The following is a 24,878-nucleotide window of genomic DNA, read 5'->3' on the forward strand; positions in this document are numbered from 1 at the left end:
TACAAAAACACTTGAGACAAAATGCCCCTGAGATAAAATGGATTTATTAGCAAGAGGTAACTGGGAAACATATTTTTGTTTGTTTGTCATCATATCTTCATTCTTCAGATTTTTTTTTCTTACAAAACGGGGAATATTTCTTCAGGTGTGGAAACATGAGGGTTGAAAGATAATTTTCATACCACTGGGTATTGCTAACAGCAAAATGTTTATTTGTTTATATACCTTATAAGAGTATGTGCATGTATAAGTGTATACAGTATAAGTATATAGTATTATTCTGTCTGTGAAGGTGTTGCATGCCTGCCACATGAGCTTCAAAAGTGTACTGTACATACATAGTAAAAATACATACAAATATTCACAGAATAAGCACTACATTACTATATTCCTGCTAACAGAAATGGTTATAGACAGGATTACAGTATAAATGCAAAACACTTTGAAGTTGTTTTCCTACCTCTAAGTCATGGTTTCAAAACCCCACTGTTTTGTGTTTAAGCTTGAGATACTTTTTTTTTTTAAAGGATTAAACTGTTCCACATTGAGAAATATGCAGGGTTGCATGTACAAAATGTACAGCACATCTCAGTGAGGTGAATTAACAACAAAGTACAAAATACTTTCCCATGTTCATATAAAGAGCAAGTCACTCTCTCTTATACTACTACAAAAATAGTGTTTGAATGCTGCAGGCAGAGGTCATTCACATATGTTTTTTTATCATATTGTTAAACAGCAATGCATATAACAGAGTGATATACAGTCACGTTCCACAATCACTGGAACAGCAAAAAGGACAGATTGTCTTTTAATTACAGAAGAGCAACAACCTTTTACTCTACAGAAGTATCGCCGAACCTGAAGGTACAACACTTACCACCATGTGTGGTTAAAAACCAAAGAAAATTTGAAGAAAAGGGAATCTCATTTTACTGAACTGGCGAATTCCGGTGTAACAGTTACTTCAGAGGAGAAATCCATCCCCTTAAATCACAGCAAAACTAAAGAGGTGTAACCCCTCTTTATCATTGTATGTGTTTACATACAGATTATAACTGATCAGATTAAATTAAAGGAGGGATCTGAGGCAAGTTTGGGTCCTCTGACAACAGCCAAGGAAAGAGCTTTATCTTTTGTTAATTTTAGGTAAATGATGACATTTATCTTAGAGCAGAGGTTCCCAACCCGTCACTGGGCCTTGAAACGTTTGATATCGGGCTGCGAGGATGGTGCAGTAGATCTACTGTAGTCACACACCCGAAAACAATATATTGTTTTTTAATTATTAATTAAATAAGGTTATTAATAAGTGAGGTAACAATCTGTCATCTCCACCGTTCAGCAGTATTCTTTTAATTTAAGTAACCAAAATGAGAAACTTTGGTTTTCATTTAGTCTGTCTTATGCCTAATACACACCCACAATGCAACTCTCAATATAAAAATGGTCTGTGGTGAAAAACAGGTTGGAAACCCCTGTCTTAGACTGGTGAGCAGAAATTAAACAAATCCCTCTTGTTTTGGTTTGGCGAGCACAGAGACACTCACGCTCCCCTCGCCAGCATCACAACTAAACATAGTTCTCCATCTTTGAATACAACTAAATTCTCTGTGCTCTTTTACCTGATTTGATGCAGTTACATTTTTACAATGCTACATTGGTTGCAGAGAAACTCAGTCACCGACTGAAAAAGAGAAGAGAACAATGGCCGAGTGCTCAAAAAGTGCAAAGTAGACACAGTATGAGACGATGCAAAACAACATCATTGGTCACAAAGATTTGGTGGCAAAGTGACCTCTGCTATTATGCTTAAAATACCCAAAAGAAAGACTTTTTTTAAAAAAATACTAAAAGCAGGTGGCATCATGGCAACTGGAACAAACAAAAATTATACATTGAAATGTTTCATGTCGTCAAACAACCTTAAACGTCTACTGTACAGAAGAGCAGATATCTTAAACATGTACAGCTATACAAAAGTCAATGTGTATGTTAACTAATGTGTAATATTAATAGAGAAAATAACGTGGAGGACCATCTTCCCCATCAGTTGGGCACTTTAGGCTCAATTCTGAGCGAGGCTTCGTACATGCTTTCTTCATCCAGAGCAGAGCTCCCGTCCATTAGATAATGGGCTACCTGAAGCAGGAAATGAAAGAAAATGTCAGCTCCAAAAGCCAATATTCTTTATTACCAACAGTGGTTTCCAACCTTTTTGGTTTGTGACCCCTTTAAATAAAGAAAAAAAACACTTGAGCGCTACATATCACAAGCTGTACATGTCTATAGGTTATGACCAAATAAACTAAAGACTCATATTTCCCCGCTGTTACAGTACTTAGAATTTAAGAGGCCTGAAGGAATAAGAATAGCCATCATTTCACAAAGAAAAAAAAACAAGATCTACAGGAATGACTGAAAAAATAATAATGTATGTGTCCTATCCTGTTAATTGTTTTGCAACCTGTTTCATTTATAGCATTAGCAATACCTTGGCTGGGGGGTCCTTTCCTTTTTCCAAGAATGACTGAAGAATGACTGTGCATTTTCTGTGGTTAGTTTTTTCATCTTTAAGAGCACCTTTAACCTCTCTGGACTTACTGCAGGTATAAGTGAAACTGATTGAGACCCCTTCGCCTCTACATTCATTCTGGACAAAGCTACATTTAAGAGGTCACAACAAACCGAGAAGGTTGGGAACCACCAGTCTACTGTTTCGCTATACATTTACCTTTGGTTGAAGGTCAAGCTTGTAAGCTGTTTGCTGAAACTGCCTGATTTCTCTGATGATGTGAGAAATCTGAAACACAGGAGAAGCAAGACATGAAGTTGTAAAAGATTCTCATGCAGCGGCACACTGAATAAGGTGCAACAGCAAGATCGTCTCACCATTCTCATCTTTGAGAAGTTGACCAAGTTGTCTTCGGTGTAGTTGGGTGTTCCCTCCTCAATGAAAGCCAGGTCAGTAAGGTACATTCCCAAATAGGGCACACAGGGAGGATCACAGCTGGTGGGAGAAATGCACGTCATCCACTTGCACTAGATGTTTGCTTTATTGATCAAGTACAAAACATACATCCTTGAACTGAACTCACTTTTTCAAAGCCTCTCTCAGGTTTTTGAACCTCCCCTCTGATGAGACCAGCTTCTGCAGCTTGTCAATTACTGCCTTCGTCTGGAAGAAAAAGGTTATTTAATGATAATAAGCAGCTTTGGGAGGGGAAAATGAAACAAACAATGAGCAGGGGGATATAAGTAAGCACCTGCTTGGAAACCTTGAGCCAGGTCTTTTTGAGGCGGAAGACTGAGCTGCGGTTGAGAGAGGAGGTGATCTCAAGCACGGCGTTGTAATTATGGAGACAGCGGCAGATGTCAGCCACAGCTACCCATTTCTCAATGACCACGACCCGAGTGACCACATCATCACAGCGCAGGATCTCTGTGGCGATGAGGTTGCTTATCTTGTAGAGAAAAGAGAGAAACAAGGGGTTTACTCTCAATATTGTGTTAGAAAATCAATCAAGTTACAGGTGATGAGAAGATTGATTGGAACATACATCATTGAAGTGCTTTGTTGTTCTCATGATATATGGCGTCTTCTCATTTTTGTCATTCTTCATCCAGCCTTGTCCAAAGAATTCCCTAAAAAGTTAACAGATCAAGACGATTAAAAACGTATCTCTGAATTTGTATGTGTTTTCCTTTTGACCACAGACATGTACAGTAGAGATATGATGCCACTCACTCATATGGGATGACCTTAAACACCAGGTGGTCCAGAAGGGTGAGCTGCTCTGCAATCTCCAAGGCAGAGTGGCTCTCAAAGGGCTCGGCCTTCCCTGTGCCCACCTACAAGACATACACAGAGACTATCAAATCTGCAGCAGGCAAATAAACACAAAATGCTAGAAACAGAGCATAAGTACTGAAAATGAAATCAACACGATGTTGGTTAATGGCATAAGGATACACATATGTAAAAAAACAAAAACAACAACAACAACAACAACAACAACAACTAAACCCAGTTCAGTCTATGATCATTTTCTCTCAAAGAAAAAAGAGTAAGAGGCACAAATATCAATAAATATTCAATGCAAAGGTACATGCAGCTTTCTGTAGCCAAGGCAATGGTTCACTGATTTCAATTTTTCAGTTTCAGTGTAAAATGTCAGTGACAGTGAAGAAATGTACAGGTAAGGTAATAATTTTACTTAAATAGTAAAAATCCATGACTGCTACAAATGTACTTATGCTCCTGACAGTCCTCTCTATCACAGCCTGGCCTTGTGTGACTGACTTACTGGTGTAAAGGTATATATTCTTGCATATTTCTGTTACAATCTACATTCTGCAGTTTTTAAACTCCACACTAAACACCAACACTCACTAATTGAGGACAGCAGCCAAAGACTTCTCTTACCAGTTGTGTCACGTCTTCAAGGGTGATCTGATTGTCACCATGATCTTCCTGAGTTAGAGTCCTGACAAAAAGGAAAACAGAGGCCAAGCTGTGAAGTCGATACAATGTAACAAACTGTGTCATACTCATTGGGTAAATGGATTTAAAGAATACGAGTCAGTACCTGATGATATTAGCTGCTGCTTTCCTCTCCTGGGTCAACAGCTCAGGGTCATGCATCACTTCCTCCAGGAAGACAATAACCTTTGTTTTCAGCTCATTATTAGTTTCAAAGTCCTGGAAGAAACACATACAGATGGCTTGTGTGAAGAAACCTCATCTCCCTGATTCTCTCAAATTGTTTTTATGTCATCGAACCTTTTAAGATATTTTAAAAAAAAAATGTTTCCTATTTTTAGTTTTTGCTCTGTATTTCCTGTTTCTTTTGGGGGGGGGGAACTGTGACTGTCAAGAGTCACTACACTTCCAGGACACGTTGAGGCAAGATGTAAACCAAAAACCAATAATATTTTTTTGAGATATTGAACTTCACACATAGAAAATATCTAGAACTCTAAGACATTTTGTGGTTAAATCAATTTCACACAATGTTTTTGAACTAGATGGAAGATGGAAATCAAGCTAAAACATACACAGGGTTAAGAAATCTTGGCAATTTGCAGAATTTAGTGTAAAACATGTTTGCAGAATGGATGTGAAAACAGGCAATTAATCAGTATATGAATATGTAAACAAAATCATACTGCAGTTATGAACTGGGACTATAAATGTGCCATGGACTGTATTGTGGTGTTTTACCGGAGAGTGTTTGGACACCCAGTGCCTCAATACATTTAGAACTCTGTTGGTCGCCGCTCGTCTGATCACAAACTCTTTGTCTCCATTTCTCTGATCGGTTGGGAATCCTGCAGAAAATATATTATACTGAGTTTCAATACTGAGTGTCGACATGCAGTTCTCATCACAATGAGACATACTGCTCTGGCACTGAAACACAATAAAGTCTGTGCTTGATGGGTTGCACTCAATTCTTGGCAGCCTGGTTATGTTAACAAATAACCACAGTTGGACTTTGTGATAGTGGATAGGTGTGTACCTGTGCTGGCGAGGGACATCCTTCGATATTTTTCCTTGGTAGGGGTGCCTTCATTGGCTCCAGCTGTAGCAATAGCAAAGGCGGAGGCAGCAGACAGGGCACTGCGGTTGTTGTCCATCTCTCGACATGAGGACATCACCATGCCATTGTTGTAGGAAAATACGGTGAACTCTGTGTGGGCAGTTTGAGGAGAGTTGTTATTGCGAAAAATATTTTCATGAATATAATGACAAAAAATATTCACATTTTAAATATATATATAATTCATGCTACAGTGTATCACCGAACTGTGTATACCGCAGAATGGCCTGCTTGTCCTTACTCAAGCCTCCATTAGGGGGCTCTACAGGCCAACACAACTGTTCCCCTCCAGACTTTCCTTTACAAGAGGCTTTGATATTCAGGATGGTTGCAGCTAAATATAGCCACCAAATATCAGCATAACAGAGGAATCAACAGATTCTCTGCAGTCTGCTATGTTTAAATCCCGAGAACATAGACAAACCATAAGCAGCAAGAATTCCTACACCATGTGAGACACTCTCTGCTTCACAATTTCACTTAATTCGGTTCATTCTGGTGATGGCTTTGCTTTTAAAACCTATTGTGTGATTTTGTCATGAGAATTAGAAGGCACAGATAATCTTGGCTCCAGTGAAACAGCCTCGTTACTGGGGGCGGAAAGGAAAACACGCTCTTGATGTAGTTGCTATGACACAAGTTTCCCTAACACCCACTCAAGGCAAGCATTGGCTTTCCCCACATGTTCATAACCATGGACCAATTTATGTTGTTTATGCTTGATACAGTGTCTTTTTTTGGTTTTTCATATTAACAAACTGACCACTGCAACCTTACACTAAGTGAGAGCTTTAATTTACTTTAAAAACAATCAATCCACAACCTTCAGGCAGCAACATATGCCCTATTGTAAATTATGAATACAAGCTTTGTTTCTTTTTGCAGTCTAACAAACAGTTGAGGAGGGCTCAGTGATAAATGTGACACTGGTGAGGGCACTGGATACAGGTGGCATTTCAGTATTAGCTTAGACATCACACTATCGAGTTGTAATTATGTCACAATGGGACACAATGTACCTGAGGAGTTTTTGCATTTGATGTTTTTCGGGGTTGTTGGTGACTTGGTAGGAGAGGCTTCTGGATCTGCATCATCACTTTGGTTTTGATCATTGTCACTTTCTTCTCGTACTGAGAGATCTGCATAATAACAAAAGCATACAGGTCAATCAACACATCAATACACTGAACCAAAACTGGAATAATTTGATTGGAATTGGCTCTAGCTGACCCACCTTGTTTGCACGCTGTGGTATCTTCCGCCTTGTCCTTCTTGTCCTCTCCCTCATCTGGTATTTTGCTCGCGATAGGGCTGGACACGTACAGTTTGTTGATATCTAAGGTGGTCTTGCTGAATGGGGACATGGAGGAGTACATGCTTGCATAGCCATTTGAGGAGCAGCTGAGGGCAGCCAGGTCAAGAGCTTTGCCCCCAGTGATGATAGGGATGTTGAGGGAGAGCTTGCGCCGGCGGTTTGGGGATGAGTTCTTGGCGATAGCCAGAGGAGGAGGGGAGGAGAACTTTCGGCTGGCCCTAGGTGAGCTGGGTGGCTCCCCATAAAGGAGTTTACTGTTCTGACTGCTGGCAAAGAATAACTCCAGGGACCTGCATCAAGGGAGGATATATGTGTATGACTTTAGTACATATGAATATGTTTCTTTGATATTTGGTAAGTATGCTCTATGTTTTAAGAACTTAGTTAAATACATAATAACCTCCCAAATTATTTATGCAAACCAAGTAAGCCCAGCAACCAGAAGTCTCTTTGCAATCGCATCTTGCTCTTTTACAGCAGGATACAAGCTGCAGTGTTGCAGAAAACCTCTCCCACTCCCCGCCACCTTCCTGGCGACCTCACGGGTTCCCATAAATAGCACAGCGAGTGATAGTGCGCATGGCCACTGCTGACACAAGCAACCAAGTGTGGGTGTCTCACAGTGACATGACAAGCGCCACGGGAGAGCATGCTGCAGGGTGTGGGGATAGGGAGCTCCCCCTGATCTGAACCCCACAGTGGGACCCTTGCTCCTGGCCTGTGGAGAGCTGAGTTAGCCCCACTGCAACACTCTGTCAATATTTCACACTATGGATCTTTTGCAGACAAGGAGAGAGGGAGGGAGGGGAGGGTGGGGTCCTGCAGCATGAAGGTTGGTTGCCATAGAGCAACAGAGCCCAGTTGAGACACTCCCAGACAAACAGGAGAGACTGGACCTAATTACCGCCTTCAACCACTGAACACACACGTAAATACACACAGACACACACACACACACACACACACACACATGCAAAATGATACAGAAGCATCACACAGCCCATCTGCTGCTTCTCTGCTGCTTCTCTGCGCTCACATTAACCAACTGAACAAACTCCTCAAGTTCAAACACAAAAACTCTAAGATCACTCAGTTCCTTTGAAGTCCTACAGACCTAAACACTGTTTATGTCACATGTAACACACTATAACAAATAACCCTGAACAGATTTTCATGTTTCACCTTCCTCTCATCCATCATCTATGAAATTCCAATTTGCTTCATTGCCATGACTATAATTACGTACAACATTGTCATATTAGTTAACACTGTAAGAATAATAATTCAGAATATTTAGAGGGTTACTCCAGAAATGTAGTATCATAATTTCATGAAGATGAAAGACTTACAAGAAACAGATTGGGAATGGTCAATGATGCAGCAGAGGCCAAGACTGGCATCAATGTAATTTCATTGCGCTGTCATTTTGCATAGCCGTACAACAACAATAAAGCTTTATCATATCTTATCCCACATTTCTCATAATGCAACTTGATAGCGTCTTTTTGATAGATGTGCCCTCCTGGTAAATACCCACATCTTTCAAAATCTACACACCTTTCTCTTAAAAATGTGTAATCACAAAGGCCAAGTCGAGATAACTCCGATCTATCTATCTATCTATCTATCTATCTATCTATCTATCTATCTATCTATCTATCTATCTATCTATCTATACAACAGCTGCATTTGTATCTAAATGTTGGCTTCTGCTCATGCCTTGCATTGATCAGAGACTTAATTTTCACATCATGATAGATCAATGTCATCTTTATGCAGCATGTCAAGGTCTGAAGGGACTACAAACTTTTCAAATACGATTTGTTTATCTATTGTAAAAGCTGTCAACAACCGTGCAACATTCAAGTCTGTCCTAATTGAGATGACTCACCGTGCAGGGATGGCACTGATGGGCTTCTTGTAGATGGTGATGAGTTTGTCTAGCACCACATCAGCGATGGTGAACACGCGATAGGAGTGCAGGAAGGTGTTAAGGAAGTCGATGGAGAGGAAACGGAGGTCAGTCAGTCTCTCCAGCAGGCGCTCGACGCTGGCGTAGCGTATCTGCAGCACCTTGCAGGAGTTCATCATCTTACTGAAGCGGATGTCCACATCGTCACAGTACAGGCTCGAGTCTGATCTGTTCACAAAAAAAAGAAACTAACTTATATGGCAGTAAAAGCAAAGAAGAAAAGAGGGAAGGGGTTGCATATATAAAAACAAGGCTTACTTGATCATCTGTGGTACTGTGACTTTGGAGTTGTCTTCAAAGGCATTCATCATCAACCCATTGCAGCGAATATTGTCTATGCACTGTAGGACAGATACAGCACAAGTAAACAGAGAGGACAGAGGAAATGTTAGCGAGTTCTGTAATATTCAGGCTTTCTGCCGACATCCTCGGCTTCTTGTGTGACAGTCTGTGACTTTGATTTGTGTTGACATGCCTGGCTGATGTCACTGGTCCATGCAGACTTCTCCTGCCTCGAGGAAGCCACCAAAATGACTGTGAATGACTGGCTGTCTTTTGGCTCAACGACAATCTTGAAGTCCAGGTGCTCCATGTCCTGGCCACTCTTGTCTGATTTGGCTTAGAGGTGAACATAAACACATAACTAGGTGACACTTTGTCTGTAAATTCATGTACACATTCACTACAGACCTAAAAAAGTTAATATTAGTGCTTCTACTGTGTCTATTTACGAAATATGAAAGAAAATTACAAATATATATGTAATTTTTGTGAATCGATATTACTTTCTAATGGTAGGTAGCATTTAGAAAACGATTCTTTAAATGTTCCGAAATATTACTAATACAATATTTATAAATCTGGCACAGTCTAGTATGCATAAATTATATACATCACACACAGTACATACAACACATATTTCTGTAAGCTGCTATACTGTATGAATAAAACACTCACACTCATCATCTGTCCCCTCAGGGTCCTCCATAAGAGTGCAGTCTATAAGGGAGACTACTCCATTCTGCAAACAACATACAATTTACATTTAGTTTCTTCACACCAGCCTCATGTGACACACTGCAACATTGCATAACATACCATAGGTTTACACTACATGCAGACCATGAACTGAGGCTCACCAGGGTCTCCGACGCCCTTGTAAATGACAGTAAGCTCCTTTGAAGAATACCTTGCTTTTTAAAAGTATTTAAACTACTTTATTTGTCAAAAGGCCAAGAACTGTTTGCAAGGTGTGATGAACCCCAGCTTTACAATTTTTGGCAATAGACCTCTTGCACAACTTGCAAAAAGGCACATACAATTATGAGTGACCCAGTGATCATTTTGAGAAATGTTTGCTTACAGTTAGATGAGGAGATTGTTATGACGCTAATGTTTGTATGGTAAAGAGCTTATAGCTTAGCAGAAAGACTGGAAACAGGGAGAAACTGCTACCTTGGCTCTGTCCAAAGGTACCACAATCCACCTTCCAATGTCTAACACTCACTAACACTTTATTTGTCTTTTATTTACAGTTTTTCTCAGTCGCTTTGGTACATTTCTCAGATCCGAATTGAAATTCTCAAAACTACTTTTTCAATCTTCACATCATTGTGTCACTTGTGCACATCAAAAAAGCAGATTCTCATTTCTTTGAACAAGTTGCAAATGCTTTGGTATATCCATGCAAATGATTATGTACAATTCTCTGCTCTTTCCTACATTATCAATTGCTTATGTCATGTTGATCAAAATGTATTATAATGGGTCTCTGTTGAATAGTCGCACCCCCCACAACATTTAGGCGTTAGTTCATTGCATAAGTCTTACATGCAAAATGGTTGAACAAGTTGTTATAATATATGAAGCATATTTCTATACATTTCCATTAGACTTTTTTACTAAATCTGTCCTGAATTGGTAAATTGCTCCCAGGTGAATCTTGACTTTCTCTAACAAAGTGAAATGTGTGAAGCGTTAGATCAACCAACGATCAACCAGTTTTCTGAAATAGCTCAAAGCTGCATCTCATAAACCATCAACTGGCAAGTATATATATAATGGAAGGACAAGGAATTGGACGGGGTCAACAGCCAGAGAGACGAAGAAGAGGAGTCCCATGTCAGCCTCACAGCGCCTGGACACTGAAATCCTGCTCCTGAAACAGGCACAACAGGACAGCTTTCCTGAAGAAGTTCAAGCACTTCAGACTGCAAGGGCAGTGCGCCCTAACAGCCGCTTAAATGCCCTGTCACCTGAGTATGACCAACGCCTGGGGCTTATTAGAGTGGGAGGTCGCCTGTGTAAGGCTGAGGATTTGGATGCTGATGCTCTATACCCCATAGTGCTATCACCGGATCATCATGTCACCAAACTCCTCATACAAGATTACGACGACCGGCTCCTACATACAGGTCCTGAGCGTGTTTTTGCTGAGTTGCGAAGAATACTGGGTACTCAGCGGTAGGAAAGCTATAAAGAAACATCAACGCCTGTGTCTGCAGTGCAGGAAGTAGCGCAGTAATCCCATCATCCCTAAAATGGCTGACCTCCATGCCTCTCGGCTCCGCCTGCATCAGCCTCCATTTTGGTCCACCGGAGTGGACTGTTTTGGTCAAGATATGCAGACGACGAGAGAAGCGCTGGGACATTATTTTTAAGTGCCTCACAACACGGTGTGTCCACCTGGACCTGTTACCGAGCATGGACACAGATTAATTTCTCATGGCTTTACGCCGCTTCATGTCGAGGCGGGGGAAGAACTAGAACAGCAGTCAATCAAAGCCTAGTTGTCGTTGTCGTCAGTCACATGTCCTCATTGGCTTTGGGGGCATGTACTGCCTGAGCACTGATTGGCTTGGTCAGGACGTGCAGGTCAGGAAATGACATAAACGGACCGTGTATGGTTTGTTATTTGTGTTATTACGTTACGTGTTGGACTGAATACATGGACATATTGAGGAAAATATTCCAGTTTTATGGAAACGGATTTCATATTTCACAAGAATGGATATTTGGCGAGCTGTACAGAAAGTCCCGAGTCATAAGATGATCGTTGTGGATAAAGGGAAGACTTTGAAGGTATGTAGCATTATAGCTGTTCTTACTTTAGCTGAGTGGCTAGCCGAGCTAATTGCTAATACTATTACGGCTGTGAGCAACCATACAATGTGTGAGTGGTCTTGAATGAATCAGGACAATCTAAGCTTTCTAACAATGCACGGCATGAATATATATGTTTAAGGGTTGCTGTTTAAAACATTCAGAAGAACGTGTCGCTACCTCCTAACATCCGTCCCGTCCCGTAAGAGGAACAGCGTGCATTAAGAGGATAAACTGCTCTTCATTCATAGGAACATACACTCTGCCTTTTCACTCTAGAATACGGTGTGTTATGTGTGTGTAGTGTGTGTGTTTAATCCAAGACATGATGTAGTCATGCATTGGAGTGGAGGAATGTTAGCATTGATGTGGCAGCCAGGTACAGAATTACGAGTTCGTTTTTTACATTGATCAGAGTCAACTGACTCACTTGCGTTGATGCTGCCTCTACCGCTACTCGTTTTTTGTTTTCAAACGACGCATCGACGCACAGTTTTTGCGTCGACGTATTTTTTGCTTTGGCATGAGCCAAGAGAGGCTCACAGGACTGGCTGTTATGTCAATTGAGCGTGATATTCGCCGGTCTTTGGACATGGAGGACATTGTGGTTGCCTTTGCTGAAGCCAAGGCTCGCAAACAGCAGATGTAGATATTTTGCATATTTTTGAACGGTTAATCTTATATGTGTGTGTGTACTTTTATCTATGTTGGATTTTATATTTAATACCGAATTTGCAGTTTGTTTATATGTTAATTGCAAATGTTCAAATAAAATAAGTAAACATACTATGTGTGCAGTAGCCTATATGCAACATTTGTAAGCAGTATTTGCACTGTTAAGAAATATTTTATTGATATAATGTGTGGTTGAACTTCAACAGTGTGTCTATGCTGTGGTTCCTGTAGGCTTTGGGCGGGCGGGGCGTAGGTTTTTTTTGCTGTGGTCCAGGGGGTGTCGGCGTCGGTGGGCGGTGGTGGTGGGGGGGCCTCCAAGTTCATTTTGCTTGGGGCCCCCAAATTCCTTGAAACGGCCCTGTACAGCGCTAACTGCCCATCCTTCAACCTCGTCAGAGATGGCGGCAGTCCACTTCTGACCTATCAGTGGGACAAGTGGTGATGGTTTTAGACTCACAGTTACCACATACCCTTTGGCCAGTGGGCAAGGTTACTTGGGTCATCCCCAGTAGTGATGGAAGAGTCAGGCTCGCAGAGGTAAACATTGGAGGACGCACACAGTCGCCCTGATGCCAAACTAATTGAACTCCCAGAAATGCCTGCTGATACTGGCAGTAGTACCCCCTCTTAGCAACAGGGACCTTTATTGGATTTCTAATTTGCTTAACAAATTAGGGGGCGGCTGTATAAAACCCCCGTTGCACTCTCTACTTGGACTGACCCATGACATCATCAGCAGTAGCGGAGGTGATGAAAATAGTCACATAGTTGGACAAGTCCAGTCGAGTCCAGTCAGAGTTACATGCATCATTTATAGACCTGTCCAATCCTTTGTTGTGGACATATGTGGACGTTCATGAGAATATACACCATACTCTGTTCACAACAACCTTGAATAAAGCAGTTGACAATTGAGGAATACACGCAGTGGAAGTCCTTTCTTCATTCGATCAGTTGTTAGCCTTCTGACAGAGGCTGGGACTATCTGGTTGTAGCACGCCAGTGATAACTCACACACAGTGTCCCTAACAGAAGTGTAGGGACACTGGTAGGCAGTGTGTTTTGGAACCAAACTAACTGTTTGCCTGCTAAGGTAATGTCATACTACTAGCCCTTTAAGATAATACCAACAGTATAAGTTTTAGATTTTCTGTGTGTAAAACAAACAAAAAGAAAGAAGAGACTATAAGAATTATTTGGAGTTTTTGACATAAAGTGCCTTTGCGAATTGTTTTAACAAACTTACCATTTTAAACATTTTTTTTAGACAAATGAATTGTTTGGGTCTTTTTGTGTTTGCAAACCCATCTGCCTCAAATTGTTCCTTGAGGAATTAATACTTAAAAATTAATTATTGGTTCGAAGTATGCTTTATTTTTTAAAAACAGTACATTAAAACTGCAGTTTTTACTATATTTAAAGGCTTCACTTGAAAGTCAAAGTGACATCAAGCAGCTGCTTTCAAACAATACGCAATGTACAATAAGCATGAGCCTGTGTGTGTGTCCGTGCGTGCACAGACTTGTATGAGCACTTGTAGCTCTATAGTGGTCATTGCCACTGATAAAAGCCACGGCATTGCTAACCCTTTAGCTTTCATCTGCTGTCAGTTACTCCGTTCAATTTAGCTCTGAGATTCAGGGCTTTGCGGTGCTGTAAGATTGATTTTTGAAATAGTAACTCCACTGCTAGCTCAGCAGCATAGGCCCACCTTGGTGAGATGAAGCTTTCCCCCAGAACCCCTGGTGCAGATGATTAAATGCTTGGAGAAGAGAAAGCACTGCCTCTCCCCCTCCTTCTTCAGAGATAGAGAGCCCAGTCGCCCACGGGTGATCTTGCCCTTCTCACTCATCGGCACCTGGATGAGAGACCCTGTACGTGGGAATAAAAGAGTGTGTGCAAATAGAAGGAAGAGGGAGGGAGAGAGAGATACATATATAAATGGAAAAGAGTTAAGAACAGGGGGTTTAGGATTAGAAAAACTGCTCCTCTACATATGAATACATGTACAGTCACATGAGATACCCAAGATTAAATAATCTACTATTTCTATTTTCCCTTTTCTCAACCATCAAAGCCTGTTGGGGATGTGTGACATTTACAGTCCCAGATTCATCATCAGTTTGCCTCAGAACAGTCTAATTACACTTGGAAATTAAAGACTCATCTCACGAGGATGTACATGTTGTTCCCCAGAGAGAGATTAGCCCTTTTTTTTTAAACTGAGTATTTCCCCCACTGCAGAGCTGGAAATGTGAGATTATGTTGTGAGACAGGTGATGAGGGACAGGAATTTCTCTCTTGTAGAATCAGAGGTTTCTTTGCTGAGAGCGGATCTGAACGCAGGAGTTACCTTGTCTTACAAACGTCTGGCTGGTGTCGAGGAGAATCTCGCAGCCCTCTACAATCATGCGCTCTATCGCCAGGTTCTTCCTGATGTTCTCAGTCTCGCTCACTTCGTCATGCATGATTCTGGGAAAAAGGACATTTCACTGTTATTTTTTGTACTGTACAGAATGCCCTATGGAAAAAAGGCACAAAGAGACACTCATGTACAAGAAGCCATTTGCTTATTTGTGTGTATGTGATGAAAAGTGACATCTTGCTAAATTGAGACAACATGCTTGTCTTGTTTTTGATGATATTGCACAGTACCATCAACAGCATTGTACCTGGAAAGCTCCTCCAGCTTAGATTTTGCGTAGTCCAGACTGTTTCTCTCTACATGTTCATGGGGTGTGTGGGCCAAAAGTTCGTGGAGCGTAAGAATGTAGCGGGGAATCTGCCGAGACAGAATAGACAGCGACAGGGGAGTTACACTCAACGATAACAGCTTACATGCATGCATAAATGTAACCAAACATGCACACACAGGAATATACACGTGCCAACATACTGGTACACTAATGAGAAGTAGATCAGTGGAGAGCACAATCTACACTCATCAGCAAAATTTATAATATCAACACAGCACAGCCTGCAGTAGGCCCCAGCAGAGTGGACTGTCGGAAAACTGCGTGCCTAGCCAGAAAGGAGCCTGAGCTGCAAAAACAACTGCTTTTTACATGAAAAACAGTACAGGGATGTTCTGAGCATAAGCAGACAATGCCTGCTGTTTATGTTGTTGATCAGTGATGCTATAATATGGGACAAGAAGGAAGTGGGTCTTTGAAGCCAAGACCTGACTGAGCCACTCTGGCCAGAAGAGAAGCCAAGACACATTAATGAAAATATGCTCTAAGGTGGATATTAGTCACCACACCAGCAATAATTTATGAAATTTGGTTACAGTGTTTTTACTGGATCAAATCACCTCAATTAAATAATTTTATTTTTCTAATCAGAGAGGCACAATTCAACTTAGAATTAACTTGACATATTACCAACTATCTCCTATAAGTGAAACTGCTGATGTAATGACAACCCATTCATATAATGGCCTTTTTTTAAGTTGGCCAATCATTCAGAGGCATCTTTAAGTTAAAGCTCTTTCTGTCTTTTAGGAATATACTTTAGTTCATGTGCAGAAATATCAAATCCATCTTATGCTTTCCTCTAAAAACTGTTGCATTTGAAGATATTGACTCAAAAGAGTGTCTGACTTAAAAAAACACATATGTAATTTATCTGTTATTCTAGAATGTAAACTCCTCCTCAGGATGTTACAATACCCAAATTCACAATGACAAAATAATTGCTGAAGTTATATGTAGAAAATACTGCAGTGTTGTCATTTATAAACTTAATTTATTACTTAAGAGTTTTAAAATATTTCAGATTTAACTGCAGTATAAATTTAAAAAGTAATCATTTTAAAACACTTGCCAATTAATTTGTGAGTGATAGTGGGCTGCAAACCCACTAAAACACTAAAAAGTCACAGTTGTCCAGTGACAACTTCACACACATTCAGTTTTAAGAATGTAAACTAAATAAATTTCTAGGCCATATAAATGACAAATACAATATATAAAGAATATTCAGTGATATACACAAATGAAAATGGACAAGTGATTCATTTTCGGAGTGATAATAAATTACAGTTATGAGTTTTGGAATTGGTGGTGGGTCTATGTTGTTAAGCTTTAAACATCCAGAAAACAATGTGGCCAACAGCTAAAACTGGGTATCATTGGCATAGCAATAGTCAACTAGCATCAAGTTGGTGAATTATATGGCCCAACAACAGACAACAGACCATAAAGACAGAAGAATGTCTGGGAAACCACAGAGTTAACAACAAAATCTGTCTCCAGTCTGCACTTCTACAGCAAACAATGGGACTGCCTTTATTTCCTGTGTATATCAGTGGGACAAATTAGCTAACCTGGAACATGGGGTAGGTGAGGAAGGTCTCCAGGGTTCTCTCCTCGCAGTCGGGTTTGGCCTCATACTGCTTCAGCAGCTTGTCAAAGTCTCGGTTCTGCTTGCAGTGAGCAAGGATCTGCAGGCTGTACTGGTGGTTCCTCACAAACTCCTGGTAGATATTCAGCATGGGCAGCAGGATATCGAACAGGTCGGCTGTGGAGAGATCAACATCGACACACGGGGAGATGTCAGTTACAGCAATGAAAATGAATCAAACAAACAAACAACACTGCTGGTAAAAAAAAAATGACTATCTTTACAACTACACACAAAAAAAGACTTCAAAATAGCCACATTATGAAAAAAATCATTAAAATGAAACAAAGAAATTAGAAAAGATTTTCTTACCCAGCACTAATGTTGGCCAGCTTGCTATTCTGGCTTTTAACCCCTGGTAAAATATCTGATGTAGAAACATGATAGTTTCACTGAAAAAGAAGATATTAGGAAAAAGAGTTAAAACTGATTTTTTTTTAAAATCCTCTAATCTCAAATAAATTCAGAGTTAATAATTTTGCCAACATCCAGTGAAGTAAATGTAAGCCCTGATAGAAGACAGCGTGCATGAGAGCATGGGTGTGCCGGTTTTGAGCATGAACATGCTTGGATGAGTGTGTGGGTGGATTCTGAATAGACCAATGAGGTTTCATGCAGATTAGTGTCTCCATCATTATATTGTTTGTGTGTCAAGAGTTGTTCTGATGGGACAGAAAAAAAAGTGGAAACACAAATTTAAGACTGTCAGATTATATCCACATGGTACAAAATCGGAATACAGCTTGCAGAGATCTTGTGTAATTTTTGTTCAAATAGTTAGAAATAATGCTTTTTTGATTGTTAATTATTTCAAACTTAATCTTACTGTGGACATAGAAACAAAGCTAAAGTCTATGATGGATCCTTCTGGTAGCATGAATGTACAACAAACTAAATATTCTGCCAAATGGTGAAATAATTTCACTTATGCAGTTGTCCTCCTCCATTTCTTCTAGAAATGTTTGTCAATATTGAAAGCAGGAAGATACACTGGTGCACTAGCATAAAAAAAACAACTCTTGAAATAAGCAAATCTTGTGAGATCATTCTGCTATCTTTACGGATCAAGCAATAAATAATTAATATAACTTGTGGCTCTCATGAAAACGGGTTCCTAATGTCTTTCTGCTCTCTTATGGTAGAAAATCACTTCATGTAGCTTTAAGTAAATTACATTTTTGGACTCAATAATAGACAAAATTATTTTGTAAAAGTCCTCCCTGTGGAGGTTTATTTTAATTGAATGTTTTCAGTGTCTTTTGTTGGTGCATTGTTATGCTTTTTGTAATGTTACTACCTGACTGTCAATTAGCAGAATACAGTGAGCACACATAATACAAACCAATTGTCTCAAATAAACACTGCATCACAGTGCTACCGTACCAGTGATCCAAACCCCCACAGAGCACCTTTAAGACATTTTGAAGGGTAATCAGTGAATATGTGAGGAAAGGATCCAACCTGTTGAGAAATATGCTGCTGACGTCATCATGGGTGATGGGTGGCTTCTTGGAGCTGGCTGCCATGCGGAGCGGCCTCAGGAAGTTGTTCACCAGAATGTGAAGCTGCTGGACGTACTCAGCCTCCGAGTCCAACATGCTGAACACCACCTGGTTCCTCTTCCTCATGCTCTCAGCATGTGGTGAGCGGATGTAATCCTGGATGATGGTCTTCCACTTTCTCCTGCAGATCCAGCCTCGCAGGAAGCTCTGGACCTGCGGAGAACCGGGGTTTTGAAGGCTGTGGTCAGTTTCTCAACAACTTAATTTACTGTGATAATGCAGTGACAGGTTTGAATCATTTGCATTACTTTTTTGATTTTCTTGATTTCTGAGTCATCATCAGTCGGGGTGGCTGCTGGGCTGGCGTGGATCTTCTCATTGTCTTTGTGCAGCCCAGAGATCTGGCAGGGCATAAACCGCAAGAAAGACCAATCATTGCCACTTACACACTTCTCTTCTTCTCACTTACTGTACCAGCATGTAAACAAAGTGACTAAGTCAACAGGACAGGACCTGTCAGTACTGTCAACGCTGAGAGAGTAGCTTGACTAAACTAGCTGTGTTCACTTGGCTGGTATCTCTGCACCAATATTTATTTACATTGGTCATTTAAATGAAATGTGTACCAAACTGTCCTACATGTTAACAAGAGGTAAATAGGCTTCTGGAAAAAACAAAAAAACAACAACAAAAACAGACTGGAGCTGCCTTAAACTGTTTGAAGCTAAGTGTCTCCATTTACTTTGTAGACGCAAGAGAGTTAATTGTCATTGCATTTCATGGAAGAGATGCAATATAAATCTGTGTTCATGCATATTCAGCACATAATTTGATTTCAAGCATTACATTTGCACATTAAAGTGAAATGACTATTTGATCTGAAGAATACAGCTGGGAACGCAGCCCTTTTGTAGGTATTGTTTCCGAGAGAGGAGATGCAAAGTGGAGAGCAGTTGGTCTGGACACAGCTCTCTGTGGCGGGCTTCCTCCACCATTGTGATTTAGTCAGACAGGACAAAACAGTGTTGAGGACCCCAATAAAGAAGGAGACCCAGTTCCAAAAAAGCAAAAACAGATCATGTTCAGGATAAAAGGAATCACTCTGAATATTACCTCTGACTTAAGCCTTTCAATCTCTATTTCTCCATCTTCTATCTGTTGTCGAAGTTGCTTAGCAACTGTTTTTTCCGTCTCCACAATCTGAAGTAGATGAAGATACTTCTGCATGAGAGTCTCATGCTCGTTGGCCAAGTTTCTGTAACTGTGACACACACACACACACACACACACACACACACACACACACACACACACACACACACACACACACACACACACACACACACACACAGTTTGTATTGTAGCTTGAGTAATGAATTCCACATCAGTGCATGTAGTTTCAGCTCACATCAAAGCAATTGCATTTTACTTGTGAACAAAGCAGTTTTTCTTCAAGTCTGTCATTCCTCATTTCTTGACCCCACTTATGAAACCATGGCAACCTCCTCTACAGACTGAGCACATCCGTCAAAAATTACTTACCCTCTACTGACTAATTCAACTCCTAATTGCCATGTCTACACATTTCACTGATGTGTCCCTTTACCTGGCGTGTGATATGGCAGCCACCCATTCATCGCTGTCCTTTACATCTTCTGTGCGTAACTCAAGCGCCTTTTGGTTTTCTTGGGTAAAGCTGACAGTGAAATAGTACTGAAACAAACGGGGGGGGGGGTGGTGGTGGTTAGAAACATTAACAGTATCATCAACCTGACATGTTATACGTTCCACACAGAAAGGAGAATTCATTATTGGATACTTTCTAGATACAGTAAATCTATTATATAGTGGCTTGACTGAAGCTTCTCCACCGCTTTTGTCTTTGTGTTTGTTCCACTGCCTCGCTACTGCAGACATCAAGCGGGTGACTTAAAACCACACAGGGCCTGGGGAAGCCACATCTTACTCGCCCACCACTGCAATTGATAGAGCTCACTGAGGGAAGCCTCCCCCAGCTCGATTCCTGGGATGTCTCTGGTTCCCAGGAGGAAATGCCATAAGACATGGAGGCTGGAGCCACGGCCAATTACATAACTGTACGATACCTGTTTCCTAGCAACTCCAGTCAATGTGAACAGTTGGGCTTGTTTTTGCGTTTTCTTTCTGTGTCACTCGATTCTTGATGAGCATGCTTTCTTTCTTGTTGGGCTCCCAGCAGCAACTAATTATGAACAGTGTAGTTGTAATGAGGGAAGCATGCACTTTTTTTCAAAACATGAATCTTATATTCATCAAGTTAGGAACTCAATACTTCAGGCTATGTTTTTTTTCTGCATGTTAAGTATTCCTGTGCAATACAAACCCTCCTTGTAAAAAAACTGCCTCCTTTGATTGGACGAATGTCTGTTTGCAGAGGACCATCACAGACTTGTTAAATGCAGCAGTGGAATGAAACCATGTATGTTCAGTCAAGTGCTTTGACAAAGTAAAATCATGATCATGTGTTTTTTACTCTATCACATGTATTTGGCAGCTACAGTTATTTTGCAACATTTTCACACAAAAACATATAATGAGCTTATATAGAGATTTTGACTTGTACCTTTACTTGTAATGGAGTATATTTACACATTGGTAATGTTATTTTCATTCAGTAAAAATATGAATACTTATTTTATATGAATATGAAATAATGTGTGAACTATTAACCTTTCCATCAAATATAGTGATGTTTGTGGATTTTTATACGGTTAATTTTCTTCATAACTGAGTGTCTAATTGGCTGCTAATAAATATCTGTGCAGTGAAAATGAGACAGGAAGTATTTTCTCACATCAAGGAGAGAATAAAACATCACCTTTTTTTTATAAATGAGCAAACTATTGTTTTTTTAATGCAATCAATTAGCATTTTGGATTTATTTCATGTTAATGAAGGCCTTTTTAATGAGAGCTATGAATTTCCTTTTAAAACATAAATAATAAAATAATAAAACACCTCTAAAAGCGAGATGTCATCTTTTCCTGTGGACTTCTCCAGCTGTGTCGAGGGATGAGTATAGACTCTAATCTTTGGCCTGCATATGTTCAACAGGCGCCTATCAACCTGCAACTGATCATTATTCATGGCTGACTGCTCTTCCATCTTCACATTCATTAGGTATTCATCCTACCGTCAAAGAAAATCTATTTCTGGCAGGGAGGCATGCATGTTGTTGTAGTTTTCCCTCATGATCTCTCAAAGAGCGCGATGAGTGTCTGGTCTGAGGCGATGTTAAGCGCACTGTCTGCTTCCTGCTTTATGTTTATGGCTGAGTCATGCACCTTTAAAATCATTGACACATCTGAAATATATGATCGGATAAAACCTGTGATATTGTGCATTGAACGAGAAATGCTTCTTTTGTTTTGATTGATTGTTCTTTTTACATTAGTATAGTAATTCTTCTCTTGTATAATTGCTATTGACTAATAAACAACTCTCTTTTATTGCAGCAATACTATAATGGACTTTGCTGAACCATTTAATGAGATCTATACTGTAATATATTCCCTGGAGACCTAATTGAGAGTAGTAATTCTACTTTAATGAGAAGCTTTAGTTTGGATGTTAGCCCTCTCCATACCAACAACCCCAAAGAATGCAGTATATCTTCTACCAGTACATGTTGAAGTCGGAGCTTTCGATTTAAAATACAAATCATAACAAAGCAAATCAGCCATCGCTTGCTCCTGCAGTCTCTAGTGGATTTGGTTGGAGTGCTGCTGTTTCCAGTGCGAGCGAGCTGTGTTTTCTATAAATGGACTCTGACCCCTCTGAGGTACCGCAAGGAACAAATTTAGCCTGGATAGCACTCGCATTAATAGGAGAGATGCGACACACTACTTCTCTCCTGTAGTTACCCCACCTCTCCCAACTGCATCATTCTTTACGATGCAAATAAGGGTTGCCATAGAAACCCCGAGCTCAAAATCATTTTCACACTAACTGCATTTGAGGATAAATATAATGTAGGGATTATGGTGGATTTCGAAAACGTTGCCACAAAACCATACATCCAGGTGGGGATAGGAGATAGAGGTGATATTTTCTTATTTAGTCTCATTAGGGATGTTTGTTTGTTTACAATTGGAGGTGACTTTTCAAGCAGCTCTTCATTTCAGTCATACAAGCCATTTATTATTGCTGAACCTCTCCATGCTTTCACTCTCTGCAAACAGGATTCGTGGAACAAGTATCTTTACAATACTTGAATTCATGAATTCAGTCCAATGGCAGATAACTATGCACCAGGATTTAACATTTCTGTGTTCAAAACAGCACAATGCAGGGAGAGCTGCACTGCTGATAACATTTTGAAAGAATCCAAATTCTTTCAGGGAGGTTTTTTGGGTGCATTTAAAGCAACTGTGAGAGCACAACATTAGCCAGTGTGTTGCATTCTGCTTCGTCAGCACAAGGGCAGCTGTTCACAGGAAGAACCTGGACTCACTTTGGATTGCAGCCCTACCTACAGAGTCAGGCACAGAGCCTGGAGTGAGGAGAGGAGAGCTTGTGGCCTAAACAGTAAAGCATTGCTGTATGTTCTGTCAGCTATTTATTTACAATAACAGTTATAACAGACCTGCTAACCTCTCTACTCCTCACTTCTGTGTTTATTCTTGCAGATGATGATTTCAATTTGAAAACCATGCCACATATGTCCTTTGTCATGCTGTTCATGGGGTTGTGGGGGAAAGCCTGAATGTCAGATGAAATTATAAAATGTGATACTATTATCATGATGTATAATGTAAATAAAGGCTCAAGCATCTGAAAAATAATCTCATTTTGGCCATGTAGATCAGAGCTGATTGATCACTGGAACCCTGCTGTTTCTTCAGCCTCCACTGTAATTTCACCATTTTACCACAAGATGGAAACCTTGAGGCCACAACTTTTTTTTTGCATGTTTCATTAGGATCATTATAGATATATCACTCTCCGCCCCGAAGAAATGTCAAAAAAGATGATGACTGAAAGTCAAAAGCAAAATATGTGACCAACCAGTATGCAGATTTTTAAAATTGATAAATCCAGAAATCCGATTACATTTCATGCACCACTGAAAACTATCCCACCAATAAAAAAAGGAAAAGAAAAAAAAGGCTCGAGCGCGGGTTTGCTGCAACCCCAAGCAAAACACTGCATAGTCCCACTGCCAGGGTTGCTGTAATATCATTAGGTGTTCATATTGTTACCTCATCATTAATGCCATGCATGGATTACATAACGTGCAATACAGCAATCTGGGACCTCGTGCTATTCTGCTGCGCTGGATTTGAGGTCATCATGCGATGGGAAATAAGAAGAATAAATGCATAAGGAAAGCGCTTTGATGGGGACTAAAATAGAGTTGAAAGGCGCAGGAACAAATTTTGCATTCAGTGTTTCACCTCGTCAATATTTCAACATGAAGCCTGCAAAACAATAAAGCAGTGCCACGGAGAGGGAGAGAGCTTGCGCGCGTGCGTGTGTGTGCGCGCTCTCTCCATACCTGCTTTTCCAAACACTCCTTGGCTGACAGTGAAGGTTTCGGTGAAGGCGCCCTGTCGCATATGCATCCTTCCAGCAGGTATAATCCGGAGGGTCGAGAACTGGACTCGTTCTCAAAATAAAATAGCATATTTTGTAACAAAGCAAACCACTTTGTGTGCCATTTTGTGTTGTCTGAGCTCTTTTTGCTCAAGCACCCTCGTCTTGTACCATCCTTTTTTGCCAAAAGCCCCAAGTAGGTGACATGACCATCATTAAGTCGTATTCCCTTCTGCATTTTGATAAGGAGACTTCGGCTGCGCAAGGTGGATCGGTCCTTACATCCTTCTGGAGTCTCTCCGGAGAGAAAATCAAATAAAGAAAGACCAGATGTTGACTTTCTGTATGCGGACTTCTAGCAGCAGGCTTGTCCACTTTGTCCGACGCATTAACCGTGTTGGCATTTAAGTAAAAAGAGAGGAACAAAACGCGCAGCACAAGTCCTGCATCCTAAAATGTTCTGTTATACTCCGAGCGCTTTGAAGGTCCACATTATCCGATCGTGTAAAAAAAAGACGGAAGAGGAACGAGAAAAAAACAGTCCAAACAACGCAAGATGAGAAGGAAAGGGGTTTGTCCTTTTCTCACATGAAATCTCCAGAAACCAGTAGGCTTGGTGCTGAGCTCGGCAGTGCTGCTGGGCGAAGTCACATGACGCATGCTTGGGAAAGCAGATTTCAGGACCTTGGACAGGGACGTTTCAACAAGATGCCGCATAAGTTGAGTTTCCT

General features: G+C 40.5%; 1 protein-coding gene across 2 annotated transcripts; it reads right to left on the reverse strand.

Annotated features, from left to right (window-relative positions):
• Positions 1 to 2,049: 2,049 nt before the first annotated feature.
• On the reverse strand, positions 2,050 to 24,385 carry rasgrf1 (Ras protein specific guanine nucleotide releasing factor 1). Of its 2 annotated transcripts, XM_053319041.1 has the most exons (28): positions 24,110 to 24,385; positions 20,180 to 20,286; positions 19,687 to 19,834; positions 18,882 to 18,974; positions 18,533 to 18,786; positions 17,384 to 17,463; positions 16,995 to 17,188; positions 15,340 to 15,449; positions 15,021 to 15,139; positions 14,379 to 14,539; positions 9,848 to 9,911; positions 9,366 to 9,508; positions 9,149 to 9,231; positions 8,810 to 9,058; positions 7,955 to 7,963; positions 6,838 to 7,208; positions 6,623 to 6,742; positions 5,523 to 5,693; positions 5,225 to 5,331; positions 4,590 to 4,702; positions 4,427 to 4,487; positions 3,749 to 3,852; positions 3,561 to 3,645; positions 3,267 to 3,464; positions 3,099 to 3,178; positions 2,893 to 3,010; positions 2,735 to 2,803; positions 2,050 to 2,142 (listed from the first exon to the last, which is right to left on the reverse strand). In XM_053319041.1, the coding sequence occupies exons 1-28, from the start codon at positions 24,383 to 24,385 to the stop codon at positions 2,050 to 2,052; spliced, it is 3,780 nt and encodes a 1,259-aa protein (XP_053175016.1). The 2 variants fall into 2 exon arrangements, with proteins under 2 accessions (XP_053175016.1, XP_053175015.1); XM_053319040.1 differs by lacking the exon at positions 7,955 to 7,963.
• Between the last annotated feature and the right edge of the window lie 493 nt (positions 24,386 to 24,878).

The sequence above is a fragment of the Scomber japonicus genome, chromosome 5 (genome assembly GCF_027409825.1).
Source record: "Scomber japonicus isolate fScoJap1 chromosome 5, fScoJap1.pri, whole genome shotgun sequence".
NCBI lineage: Eukaryota > Metazoa > Chordata > Actinopteri > Scombriformes > Scombridae > Scomber > Scomber japonicus.